Raw genomic sequence first — 12,836 nt, 5'->3', positions numbered from 1 at the left:
GGCCCCTCTGTGTTTGTGTGTCCCCTGCCAAATAAATTTGGGGGAAGGGTTCAAGAAGGGTGATCCTTGCTACTCAACCTGTCCTTTCATTCTTCCTGACAGTCTCTGAAGACTACAGAGCTCAGGAATCAAGTAATTTGTGGGTTTTCAGCTCTGTCTCTCCTGGGAAGCTCTCCTTTCCCAGCAGAGGCTGGGGAGCACAGTCCATGACCAGGCCAGGATGGCACAACTTGTGCTTGTGAAGCACTTACAGCCAGAATGTGATTTAATGACTGATAGAAAGACCTGTCTCTCACTCCTGGCATCATACCTATCCCCAGTCCTGTGGGTTTATCCCAAGCAAACACTTTAACTCTGCCCTTTTCTCCTGCCATTACTACTCTTCTCCACCACAGCAAGGCTCCTTCTCCCTCCAGCCCCAGCAGGCAGCCAGTCCCCAGGATGCTGGCTGCACTCCATCATGGGGCAGAGCTGGTAGTTAAAAGGAATGAGTAGAAACCAAACAAGGAGAAAAAAGCCTAAGGGCCACCAGGAAAAGCCCTTTTGGTTTCTACCTTCCCTGGCTGGGTGGGATGGATGGCCATCCCCTTGCCCTGAGGCCAGCCCAGCAGCACTGGGGCCGGCTCAGCTCCCTGGCAGGTGCAGGGAGGAGGGTAAACAGCCTTCACTCCATTTCTGGGTCATGTCTGGAGGAATTACACACGCACACACAAACAGGAGCTGCTTCCCCATGGCTGCTTCCCAGCACCCAGCGGAGCTCCCGCTGCCTCCGGCCCCTCTGCCCACGCTGCCGCCCCGCCGGGATCACGGCTGCTCCCAGCCTTCCCACAGGGTTTTGCTAATGACTCACTGCTCCTGCTCAGCTCTAATTAGGCTCCTGTCTAATTAGGCTCACTGGGAAGATGTGGCTGGTGAGAAGCAGCCCTTTGGTGAAAGGAGAGGGGAAAGAAAGAGCATCTGGAGAGGCTGGAGGGAGAAACGCCAGGCTGCAGTGAGAGGGCAGGGAGGATTGGGAATTATCAGCTGAGCTACATCTGTGCAAGGGATGGGCCATAAAGGGACTGGAAACAAATGCCCTCTGCAGTGGCATACAGAGGAGCTCCAGAGTGCAGGGAGAGTGGGGCTGGGGAGCCCGTCCTGAACCTGCACCCTTGGGCATCCTTGGGAACCCTTGGGCATCCTTGGAACAAGGGCAGGAGAGCAAAGCCTGGTTTGGGGGTGATTCAAGAGTGTGAAGGCAGCTTTAGGGGAGACACAAAAGATGTCCACTGTCTGCCCATCCCTGAGAGAGCTGGGGGTGCTCATATCAGTTGCTAATATCAAATATTACTTTCTACTTAATTTTTACATGGTTCAACCTCCTAAAAATCAAGATATTTACCATATGTAACATTTCTGTAGCAAATTAATAAGCCCCAGGTGCCTTCAATGGCAAAGGTAAGTCATTACCATTCACCTTGTATCTGATCACAAGGCATCTCACTCACTCACTGCACTAATTAGGGTTTTGCCTTTCCTTCTCTTAATAAACCCTCTATGAATGAGTGGCCTGTCTGCAAGCCCCAGCCCAGCTTGCACCTGTGTCCTCCCAGACCTCCAGTTTCTCTCCCTGAAGGCAGTGCCAGGACTGAACCCAGCAAAGGCAGGGGAAATGCAGATAATACAAATGTTTAGAGTATCACTAAACCAAATTTCCAAAGAGACTTTCCTATGCCTGTCAATGCTCCTTTTAGAGGCTCATCCCATTCTGGATCCTGTATGATCCCTTTTAGGTCAATGTGCCAGTGAAAATCCAACCACATCCGACAAAGCCACAGGGATATTTTGTTCTAACTTTGGGTGCCAAGGAAAGTCTGGGAAGAAAGCTGGGATGCTCAGAAACTCATCACTCTTTCTTGAGACCATCTAAATTGATTGATCCCTGTGGTCTGGAGAGAATATCCATTTCATTGTCTTAGCTGTAATGGCTCAGAGCATGGAAATTTTGAGCCTATGAAATTGTGGAAAGCTGGTTAAGGACAGTCAAATTAATATATGAAGGTGTCCTGGAGCAGCAGGGCCCTTTGCTTCCTCCTCTGCCAAGGTAATTTGTATTGCCTGCCCAGACTTCCCCCTGGCCAGTGGAAATAGGGGGGTTTGGAATGCACTGTGCAGGACCAGGGTGCCTGGTTAGCTCTGCAGCCCAGCCTTTCCCTGGCAGGTTGATTCAGAAAGGATTTGATTTTCTCCACGTGGTTTGTGATCAGTAAATGTGCTGTCCCATCTCCCGTGACCAATGCCTGTTCTATCAGAGCAGCATCTCCCATTCCCAGCAGCTGCAGCAGCTGTTGTTTTACTGCAGCCATGCAAAGGCTGGGGGTGCCCCAAGGGGTGCTTTTGTCAGGCATCCAGGCTGCAGAGCCAAGAGGGGCCACAGGAAAACGTGCTTTTTAAAAGCCATACCCAGGAGCCGACAGTTTGGGTGAAGGTTTTTATTCAACTTCAGTAAATAGGTGAGCTGGGATGCCTGGGAATGCAAATAAAACCAGGACTGCTGAGCAGCCGTGGAGATAAATGAACTCTTTCATCTCCTGCCTCACACCCAGGGGGTGCCTGTCTTGGAGCAAGTGCTGCGTGACAGGGTGGAGGTTCAGGTACACTGACCTGACTCTGGCTTCCAGAACAGCATGTGCAACACAGCTGAGAGGAGGGGAAAAATACCAGGCAGGGAGTGCACTGCTGCCTAACGGGGGTGGCGTTCCCTGACGCCTGCTGAGGAACAGCACAACACCCCAGGCAGCTGGCAGCCCAGAGCTTTGATCAATACTTGATACGTGGGGCTGTCTTGTGCCTGGTCAGAAGCTGGACTTTGTGTTCTTTGTTTGATTTTCTTTCAAAATCAATACATGGGGGTGAAGGGTGCAGGTCTCCTGCTTCTCCTGCCTGGGGAGAGGATGCTGGAGTCCTGGGCAGGACTGGCAGGACAGGGCCAGCAGTGATCACTTCTATGATCCAGCAGAAAATGGTTGTGGGGAAACCCCAGCCATTGAGGTCCTCCATGACTCCTCATCATCATGGCTCTGTACTTCTGGCACCCTCTCCTGCCTGGACTGATGCCTGCAGGCACTGGGAACACCATGTACCTTATCATGGAATCACAGAATAGTTTGGCTTGGAAGGGAACTTAAAGATCCTTTTTCCACCACCCCTGCCACAGGCAAGGAATTTTCCAATAGACCAGGCTGCTCTGAGCCATGTCTGACCTGGCCTTGGACACTTCCAGGGATGGGCATCCACAGCTTCCTGGGCAACCTCTTCCAGTGCCTCATCACCCTCACAGGGAAGACTTTTCTTCCTAACATCACTTCCCCAGGGGAGGCCTGGATGCTGGGTACAGCATTTCTGATGGGTCTCTTTTTGAAGGAAAGGAGAGAACACCTAAACCACACAGCATCATGCACCCTGTCCTGTGATGAGATGCAGCATCTCTGGTTCTCTAAGCCAAAAGAACCAAAACCCTCTGTTGTCTAGGATTTATAAAGACACTGAGCTGTGCTGGGGGCTCACAGGAACTCCGTGCCACCTCCCCTTCTTGTACAAGGATGAAAAGCCCTGGGTGTGGGGGGGAGGAAAACCCAAGGAATATCACATGGCCATCTGGCCTGCAGTAAAATGCGTATCTTTTAAGAAGAGGAAAATAAGTTAAAGAGTCCAGTGGGTTCAAACTGGAATGGGGAGGATAAAGGCAATGCAAACATTTGATTACAGGCTGAGGTTAAGGCTCTTCATTGAGCCTTGGTGCAAAAAAGTCATCGGCAAAAATACCAGAGGTGTGGGAATAAATCAAGCAAAAAACTCAGACTTAAAATCAAATTTATTTAGAGGAAGAATGACTTTACAAGAGGTTGATACTGATAACTAAAAAGGAAGATAAATAAAAGCTTGTTACAAAACCAAGTGGATTCTGGCAAGTTACAGAAAAACTGAAGAATTTTACAGTCAACAACCTGCTCACTTTTTACATAATTACAAATTAACATACAGCAATTAGGTTTTACCCTCTTCTTTAAAAATCCTTTTTTCCCAACTTTTTTTCTTTATGGGTTCAACATGAAAAGGCAAAGCTTTTTTTTTTTTTCCTTTTTTTTTTCAATAAGAAACAAACCAAAACCAGAGGTATATCAGGTTATTACAATACACCTCAATGTTCTGGGAATTACTCAAGTGCATTCCATATTAGTACAAAATAAACACCAGGCTAAACTTTAACCATAGGCGAACTGAACCGGACACAGATTTTTATTTCATTTTTTCTTGAGTCAGTGTTTAATATTGATAAAGAAAATAGTAGCATTACTTTACAGCATGGAAAGGATGGATACCTATAGACAGCTTAAATACATACAAAGCTCATAGCTGTATGCAAAGCAGTGAGTGTTATCCTGTTCCCCCCTCCCCCCTAGCAATGGAAGCTGAACTATATTTGGGCAAAACATCAGTGTCAGTGAAATGCATGTGGAAGGAAAGGGCACAGAGCCCTGGAAATGCAGGTGTGAAGGGAGGTGGTGTTACACTTCTCATGACTGAAGAGCACAAGGTGTAGGAGATTTGGCCAGTTCAGCTCGCCTATATTTAAAAATTAGCTGTATCACCAATGGAGAATTGTGGATTGCTGCCCCTTCTGACAAATGAAGCAAGAGTTACGAGCAGCAGGGGAGGTTTTTTATTTAAAGGGGTGCCCTAAATCATGATAAATTCCCAAACCTGGCCAGCAGGCACAATAATTTCCAGAGTTCTGGTTAACAAGGAATGTTTTGTGGGATTTTAGCAGATACTTTCCTGTGTGCCCAGCCCAGTCCTCCCTTGCTCCATGCCATAGATATCCTAGACAGCTTCCTTGGGATTTGGCACCTGAAGAACCTCTTCTGACTAGGTGGCATGTGGAAAGACTGGAATTGGGCGTTTCAGCAACAGCTGTGATGTCTCCTAGTGACTCAAGGAAGGTGCAAAAGTGATTGGACTCTCTGGATGCAAATCCACACAAGCTGATGGCATTACTGTGCTGCCACACCTCCAGAGGGAAGAGCCCACCCTCAGTGGGGATGACAGCTCCTGTCCCAGGGAGGGCACTGGGAGGTGAACAGTGGCCTGGACAGTAAACACCTTGGTGCATGGAAAGGGCCTCTCTTATTTGGATGCATCCCCTCACATCTCCTTCACTCTGAGTTTCTCCAAGGAAAAGGAGATGGAGGGAAAACCACTGGGGAGGCTGCTTCCCTACCTGCCGTGAGGAAGGTGATGGTGAAGCTGACATGGGCTCTCCTGGGAGATCTACCTGAGCCAACAGAAGCCAATTCTCTTGTCCTGCCACTTAACCTATCTGCAGTAGGACTGTAGATTAGACAGATTCACACCCACTTTAGTCTAAAAATAATACAAAAAGCTTGGCCCTTCCTCCCCTCTCGGGGAAAAGCCAAACCAAACCAGGAACACGCCTACTTGAAGCTCTGATTTTGCTGGGGATACAGAGGGGGAAGCAATGGCAAAACTGATTGTCTCCAAATAACCATAATTAAAAGGGGCAAGACCAGTTCCCTTTAAAGTGCTTTATGGCATCAAACTGAAATCAAGTTACGTGTTGAGATGATCACTTCATTGAAAAGATCTAAGGCCAACCCACACAGCCCCCAGCCTTTGCTACAGCTACTTTCTGCTGCTGGGTGTTCTGGCACCCCCAGCTAATACTGGCCACTTCTCTACTTGTCTGAGCCCACACTCTCACTTTCCCTGGACACTGAAACCCCTCCTGTTGGGCAGTGGCAAAGACCAGGCCAAGAAAAGCCCAAGAAAAACAAATCTGATTTCTGCCCTCAAAGAAACACCTGCACAAACAGCTCCAAGAGCCCTCACAGGATCCTCTTCCCTCCAACAACACGGGCTTCAAAGAGATGTTTTTAAATCTACTCTGAGTCCCAGGAACCCCATGCAAAACATCCCAAATGGGATTAGGGACCGGCTCTGGGAACTAGCAGCAGGCTGGGCTGAAGAAATAACAAGCTTTCAACAACTGCAGGATGGATTCCAGGCATGGAACTGGAGCAAATGCAATTTTAAGGCCAGGAAGAGGAAAGGTTTTGGTGCTGTCAAGCTGGGACAATTCTCTAGCAGACAATGTTAGACAACCTTCAGGGATCAGAGCAGGAATCTGACTCTAGGAACCTATGCCAAGCCTTTCCAAAGAAAACCTGAGATGGGAAAAATAGAAGGCTAAAGAGATAAAAACAAGCCCTTACCTTCCTAAAGGTGAAAGAAGGAGGAAGCAGTGTGGGAGGAGAGGCTTCATTCCAAAAAAGTGAATCACAGAGTAACAGACATCCTCCAGGGACAGAGGTCTGTCCACCAGAATTTAAGACACAAACAGCTTGGTACACAGGATTTCTAGTCAGTGTATTTCTGACTCACATCTCTGGTTTCTGTCAAGGAACCACAGGGACCTTGGGAGATCACTCAGTCAATAGTATTTGCACTTCAGACACTGAATGCTCTTTTTGATTTGCACAGGTCAGGAGAGAAGCTGAAGCCAGGCAGACTCAACCCAGCTGCCCTGGGCCACTCACCTGCCTTTTGGTGCCCTTCTCAGAGCCATGGGACATTGCTGTGCTGTGAATATAGCATGTGCTGGGACCGGGGAAAAGACAGTGGGATAAACTGAAAAGTTCATAGTGGCAAAGGCTGTTCCAGACTGAGGGAACTCAGAGTGCCCTGATCTCTGCTCACACAACAGCACATGAGCCACACACTGTTTTGGTTTCCAGCAATTTCAGCCAGGCCCATTTGTGTTTGCAGATGTATGAACAGCAGGGCAGAGTTACTTTCTGAAGCTGGTGGTTTTCCTATGAAAAGGTAACTCCACATCACCAGCACGTGCTTCCTTCAGCACCCCTCAGGTCCTGGAGAGCAACTAGAGCCTCACATCACTGCAAGGCACTCCAAGCTTTGCTTTTTCCTTTGCCTCCAAAGGGAATGAGAAAACCTAACCAAAATGTTTAAACATGAAAACTAATTGAAAGGAGGAGCCTTGTCTGAAGTCATTGTGTCTTTTTCCAAACTTTTTTTGGCCTGAAGATGCTCTGCCTTGAAGAAAGCTCTCAGCTGAAATTTGTGTTACTTTGGGCGAGGAATGAGCTGTAAAGCAGCTCTGCCCAACCCCATGGTTTGAAGGAAACAGGAGATGAGAACATTTGGTTTACCAATCTTTTGGTAAGAAAACAAAACAAATAAACAAACAAAAAAAAGAAAAAGGGGGGGGTGGAAAGAGAAAAAAAGCCTCAAACTATTCCCCAAACAACAGCAAAAGTAAAAAGAAATAAAAAAATAAAACCAAGTAAACTTTTAAAAAAACTCTTTCAGATAAAATGAAAGATAAATATTTTTGCAAGCCCTGCTTGCAATTAAGAACGAGCACCAAATATTATTTAAAAAAAAAGACAAAATAAAAATAAATCTCAACCCTTTTTCCTTTCAATTTTTTTTCTCCTTTTCTTTTGAGTTTTAATAGTGTAGAGAGCTTCCAAAGCAAGCAGGGTTCCTGCACCAAGACAGCCCAGCCCAAGCATCCACCTCACCATCAATGCTGCTGACACTCATCAGCACTAACTCTGAAAATTGCTGCGGGTCACCAGCTCATGACAAGCCTGAGAGCAAACTGAAACCAAACAATAGTACAAGAAGAGAAATTATTTGTTATTTCAAAGAAAAAAAAAAAATACTGGTAGGAAAGGAAATGTACCTGACAGCTTCAAACTCTTGAGCAAAACCTTGACCTATTTTGAAGCTGGTAACCATTTACAAATCCACTTGGGTAATTCTCCTGACAGGATTTGGAAGAAAGGTGATTTTTGAGAAAATTATGTCTTGTTCCATTTCTTCTGCCCCACTGAACACATGCCTGAATTCCTCAACTCTACAGACACCCCACAGCTGGCCCAGCAAGAGCTGCCCTTGGACCTTCCTGTTCTGCACAGACACTCCACCCCAGAGGCCATGGGGACCATGCTGGCCTCTGGACCTGTCCCACAGGGGGTTTGTCCATCAGAACCTTTTTCTCCCCAGAAATGGTTCCTAAGTGCCTGGTGTTGCACAGCCATAGGGACAGGAGCCATCTCCTTGGAGCTTGCCCCATCTCACTGACCTGCTCAGACACTGCTGCTCTCACTCTGCCTCAGAAACCAGCAGGGCAAGTGAGAAAATCCAGAGAAACAGAAGCCCAACAGCAGCACAAAAAGCAGGCTAAGAAAAACACAAAGAACAGAATAAAGATCTCTAGAAGCAGATTTTTAGCCACCCCCCACCCCCCCTCAGTCATTAGCCTCATATGGGGATGTCAAATGCAACTGGAGAGCTCTATTCTGGCAAAAACATAATCTTTACTTTGGGGATGGGAGGGAGTGAGCTGGAGCTCAAAGAGATTGTGTAAAAAAATGTTGCTTACGGTTGTTTCCATTTGAGCAGTCTGTTCTGGCTCCCTGGGATTGCCTTACCAGCCTACCAAAATTCTCTTTTCTGTGCCATTTTAAATCTATCCAATAATGTTCTGCTTGACTCTAGAAACAGTTTAACATTTTATTTTTCTGCTCCACAGAAATCATTGAGAATGATTTTAAGATTTTAATTTTTATCCTCTGAGTTGTTGCTTCTGAATGCTGTTACTGCTTCCTGGTGTAATGTACCCTTCTGAAACCAAACATCCCCTATCTCATGAGCACAAAAGGGGTGTGCAGGTCACTGTGGTACAGTCGGAGCAGTAAGGGCAAGATATTTAATATCTACACACTCCCTGAAAGTCTTCAGGTATCATCCATTCCCACGGGTGGACCTTGGCTGTAGGGACTGTAAGTATATCCCAGTGGATACATAGATACATATATTACATATACAGTATATCTATATATGCCAGTGTGTACGCACCATTTGCAGAGTCCTAATCTTTTGCTAAATGCTTGGTTTTGGTTCTTTTCCCCAGAAAAGGGGAATTTGAAGGCACAGACCCCTTAAGGCTCTGTTCTCTCATCCTTTAGCAGTAAGAAGAGACAGACAACATCTATCCCAATCCATTTGACCCCGGGTTTGCACAGGGAGATGGTCCTGTGTGCTGTGCAGGCACAGCCTCTGCAGGGAGAATTCACCTAAAACCACAGGAGAGAGGCCCTTATTCACCACTTAGCAGACTTCAGAACTTTTTTTTTTTATTTAAAACCTCCAGATGCGCGTCCAGCGCAGGCACCAGCCGCGTGCTGTGTCACGGGAGATGTCCATCTCAGGGAGATGTCCACGGTGCCAATGCCACCACTGGAACAGTCCATGCTCAGCAGAAGATCTCCTCACCCTCTGGAGGTGCTTCTGACGAGTGAGAATCTGTAAAAACAGCACGTGGGAATCACTATGGGAGCACAGGGACACAGCAGGCAGAGCGGGGCTCCGTGTGCACAGAAACCCCACTGTCTGCAAAATCCACCAGGCCCCTTAAAAGATGTTCAGTTCCCTGATGAGCTACCATGAAATTACACCTTGTAATGGGTCAGATTTCCTGTGCACAAGCTGGAAAACATCAGTGAGCTAGCATGAATGAAACTGGTCATCCAGGCATGTGATCAAATTTCATGTGGGTCAGAGGTTTGAGGTGCAGGTCTGAGTCCTAAGGGGATGCAAAACTATCAGACCAAAGAAAAAAAAAACCCTGTATGTTTTCGTTTCAGATCAAGAGACAAAACAGACCAGCTTGAGGGGAGAGGCCAGCAGAAGGTTTGTGGGTATCATTTCCAAAGTGCCACAGAGCTAAAGCAGACATCAATGCCTCAGGAGCTGCAAGAGCCAGGAGCATCCCAGCAGCAGCTCCTTCTGAAAGCACTGACACTGAGGCAGAACATTTTCCTCCTTCAAGCAGAGAATCCAGCCCATGGAGGCTGCTCAGGATGGGATGGGAAGAAACAATGAGAAGAATGAGTGTCCCTCTGACAACCCCAGGGGCTGCAGAACAGGCAGAAACACCCACGGGAAATCACTTCAGGCTGAGTAGTCCACTCAGCACAGCTGCTCTTCCCCATCCCTGTGTCACCATCCTCATTTCAAGCCAGATTCTGTGGCTTCCACAAGTTCACTGGCTGCAGGAAAACAGCCAGCTTACCAACTCTGAAGAGCTGTGAGCTCCCCTGACACTCACCAGACTGCTGGGAGCGATGCCCCCTGCCCTTTTTCTTCTTTTCCTTCTTCTCCTTTGGTTTGGCTAAACTGAAGAGGCGAGTAGGCATCTGGGTCTGTTCCTCAGCTGCCTTGTTAGTCTGGTTTGTTGTGCTAAGCAAATGGAAAGTGCTTTTCTCTTTGTGTGTCCTTGAAAGACTGTTCCTTTTGGGGGAGACAGACAGTTCTGCATCAAAGTGCCCTTGTTTAGGAAGGGAAGGGTTCTTCTGCATGGAAGATTCGTCAGTGCTGGACTGGGAGGAGACTCTGGCAAGTTTCTCATGTAGATTTGAAACCTAGAAAAAGGAAAAGTGTTTCATGAAAGAGGCTAGCAGAGAACATGGATAGAAAAGGCATGTTCCAGACCACTCACAGAGGCTGCTCTTGTGAACATCCAGCCCATTCACCAGGTAAAACAACATCCCCATCCAGGCAAAGTAAAGAGAGAAAAGCCCCCTCTGTTCAAGATGAAAATATGAGGCACAAAAAGAGTAATGCTCCACTATCTTTTGCTCCTACATGCACTCTGCTATGTATCAACAAGCCAAGGGCAAATATTCTCTAAGATCTCAATAGCAAGACTCACCCTGCATCGTTTGCACACACAGATGGTGGCAGGAGGCCAAGGAGCAGCGTGCCTCTCTGGGAAGGGAACGCCAGCACACGGCACAGGAGCACCATGTGTCAAAGGAAGCCTTCCCAAGCAAAAGATGAAAGCAAAAGCATTTTTCCTGATTTTTTTTTCCCTAACGGCTGTCTCAGGATGTAATTGAGCTTGCACATTCAAAGGGAAGATCAAAACAAGCCCAACAAAGCTTGACTGAACACTCTATTAATAGCTCTGCAATGTCAGTCAGATACCTGCTTTGAGAAGGTGCTTCCTTCTCCTAAATCTCCTAGGCCTTGCAGGCATTTTACCTCTCAGCTTCTCCCACAACACCCATGCCCCTTGTCTGCAAGTGCTTGGAGCTGGAACAGCTTCACTGGCTGCTTGGAAAACTTCTGGCTTGATCAGGAGCCAGGTGGGAGGGAGCAGGACCTCCTTTGGTGATGAGCTTTTCAGAGCTCACTGCTCAGCTCCACAATTAGGCCGTTCAGGCATCGAAAATCATTCTGCAATCCAGCATTTATAAACTAACTCTGCTACAGCTCTACAGTCAGAATTAGTGACTTACAAACAAACAAATGATCAACAGGCTTAAGGATTAAATTCAGTCCATGCTTTGCCAATGGTGCTGGCTCTCCTCAGTCAGACTTCTGCACATTTGTAAAGGAATAAACCTTAGCTTGCTGAAAAATGCCCAAACCAGGATCTGTGTGTGGGTTTTTCTTTGTGCTTGTGAGCAGTCAGACACCAGAAGCCTCTTCCAGCAGAGCTGGGGACCTTTGCTCACTGAGCCACCTGGACTGCAGGCGCTCGGTCTTTCAGGACAGGGGCAATGCCATCTCTTTGCTGGATACTGAGAATGCTTTTGGAGATGGATGTCAGCATGCGAATCTGCCCTGCAGCTATCAGCGTCACAAGTGGTTTTTGTGACAGCTGGAGGCTGCAGGTTACCCACAACACTTAGGCTGTTTCTGTGAAGGATGTCCCCTCTGCCTGACTGCTCCCCAGAGCTCAGCCCCTGGGTAAAGGCCAACATCAGGCAGCATCAACCTCCTGGGACTGCCAGGAGCACCTTCCCTGGGAGCCTGCCACCTCCTGTCTGCCATCCCCCAACACACAGACAGGGAAGGGGGCAGAGCTTGGGCTGCCCAGCACTGGCCAGGCACCCCCAATACATCACGAAGCACCAACACTGGCAGTGCCTCAGCAGCTCCGGAGGTGCAAAACCAGCAGCACTGTACATCCTATGTGAGGGAAGAGCCATTTTTAAACACCAGAGCTCACATGTCTGGCAGCTGTGAGGGGCATGCAGTTCACCCAGGAGCTGGCTGGGAGCTCCCTGCAGGGATCAGCTTCCCAAGGAGCCTGGCTGCCGACATCATTTACCTGGTTGTGGTCAGGCTCCTGCCGCATCTGAGCAGATCTCTCCACGTCCTGCTTCAGCTGCACCTTCTCCCTCTCCAGCTGCTTCTGCGCCGCGCGCAGCCTCTCCAGGTCGAGCTGATAGGCCGCCTTCTTCACCTGCAGCTCCTCCCGCTCCCGCTCCAGCTCCTGCCTCAGCCTCTGCAGCTGCTCCTCGCGCTGCGCCACCTCGGCCTCGTGCTCTGCCAGCTCCTTCTCACGGACTTCCCACTCCTTCTCCCTCCTCCTCCTCTCCTCCTGGTGCTGCGTCTGCTGCTTCTTCAGGTTGGCCAGCTCCTGGCGCTGCTTCTCCAGGTTGCGCTGCTTCTCCTGCTCCAGCAGCGAGGTGGGCCGGGAGGAGCTTCGGCTCGGAGCCCTCTCGCTCAGAGCCAGCTTCTGGTCCTCGATGTAGGTGTCCTGCTGCAGCACCACGCCCTGGCAGAGAGGAGACAGAGGTCACTGCAGCATCCTCTCCCATCCCTGAAAACCTCAGGGTGCTGCACTGAAGCCCTTCTGATCCCAGACCAGCACTGCTGCCCGGTTACCAGAGCATGCTGGCAAAGCAGCTCCCCCAGCAGCTTCCCAAATTCAGGCCAGCACTGGTACCCTTAGG

The 12,836-nt window shown here is 48.5% G+C and overlaps 1 protein-coding gene across 14 annotated transcripts in view; it reads right to left on the bottom strand.

Annotated features, from left to right (window-relative positions):
• Positions 1–3,835: 3,835 nt before the first annotated feature.
• The window catches only part of AKAP13 (A-kinase anchoring protein 13), a 208,409-nt gene continuing 199,408 nt past the window's right edge, over positions 3,836–12,836 (bottom strand). For all 14 annotated transcript variants that reach the window (XM_050978263.1, XM_050978265.1, XM_050978266.1 and 11 more), the window contains 3 exons: positions 12,209–12,658; positions 10,199–10,511; positions 3,836–9,393 (listed from right to left, as the gene is read on the bottom strand). In XM_050978263.1, coding sequence (XP_050834220.1) covers positions 9,344–9,393; positions 10,199–10,511; positions 12,209–12,658 — 813 coding nt within the window. In that variant the 3' untranslated portion in view covers positions 3,836–9,343. The remainder of the gene's footprint in view (positions 9,394–10,198; positions 10,512–12,208; positions 12,659–12,836) is intronic.

This window comes from Serinus canaria, chromosome 10 (genome assembly GCF_022539315.1).
Source record: "Serinus canaria isolate serCan28SL12 chromosome 10, serCan2020, whole genome shotgun sequence".
Lineage (NCBI taxonomy): Eukaryota > Metazoa > Chordata > Aves > Passeriformes > Fringillidae > Serinus > Serinus canaria.
The sequence above is the reverse complement of the archived record's forward strand: the minus strand, read 5'-3'. Positions and strand labels throughout refer to the sequence as shown.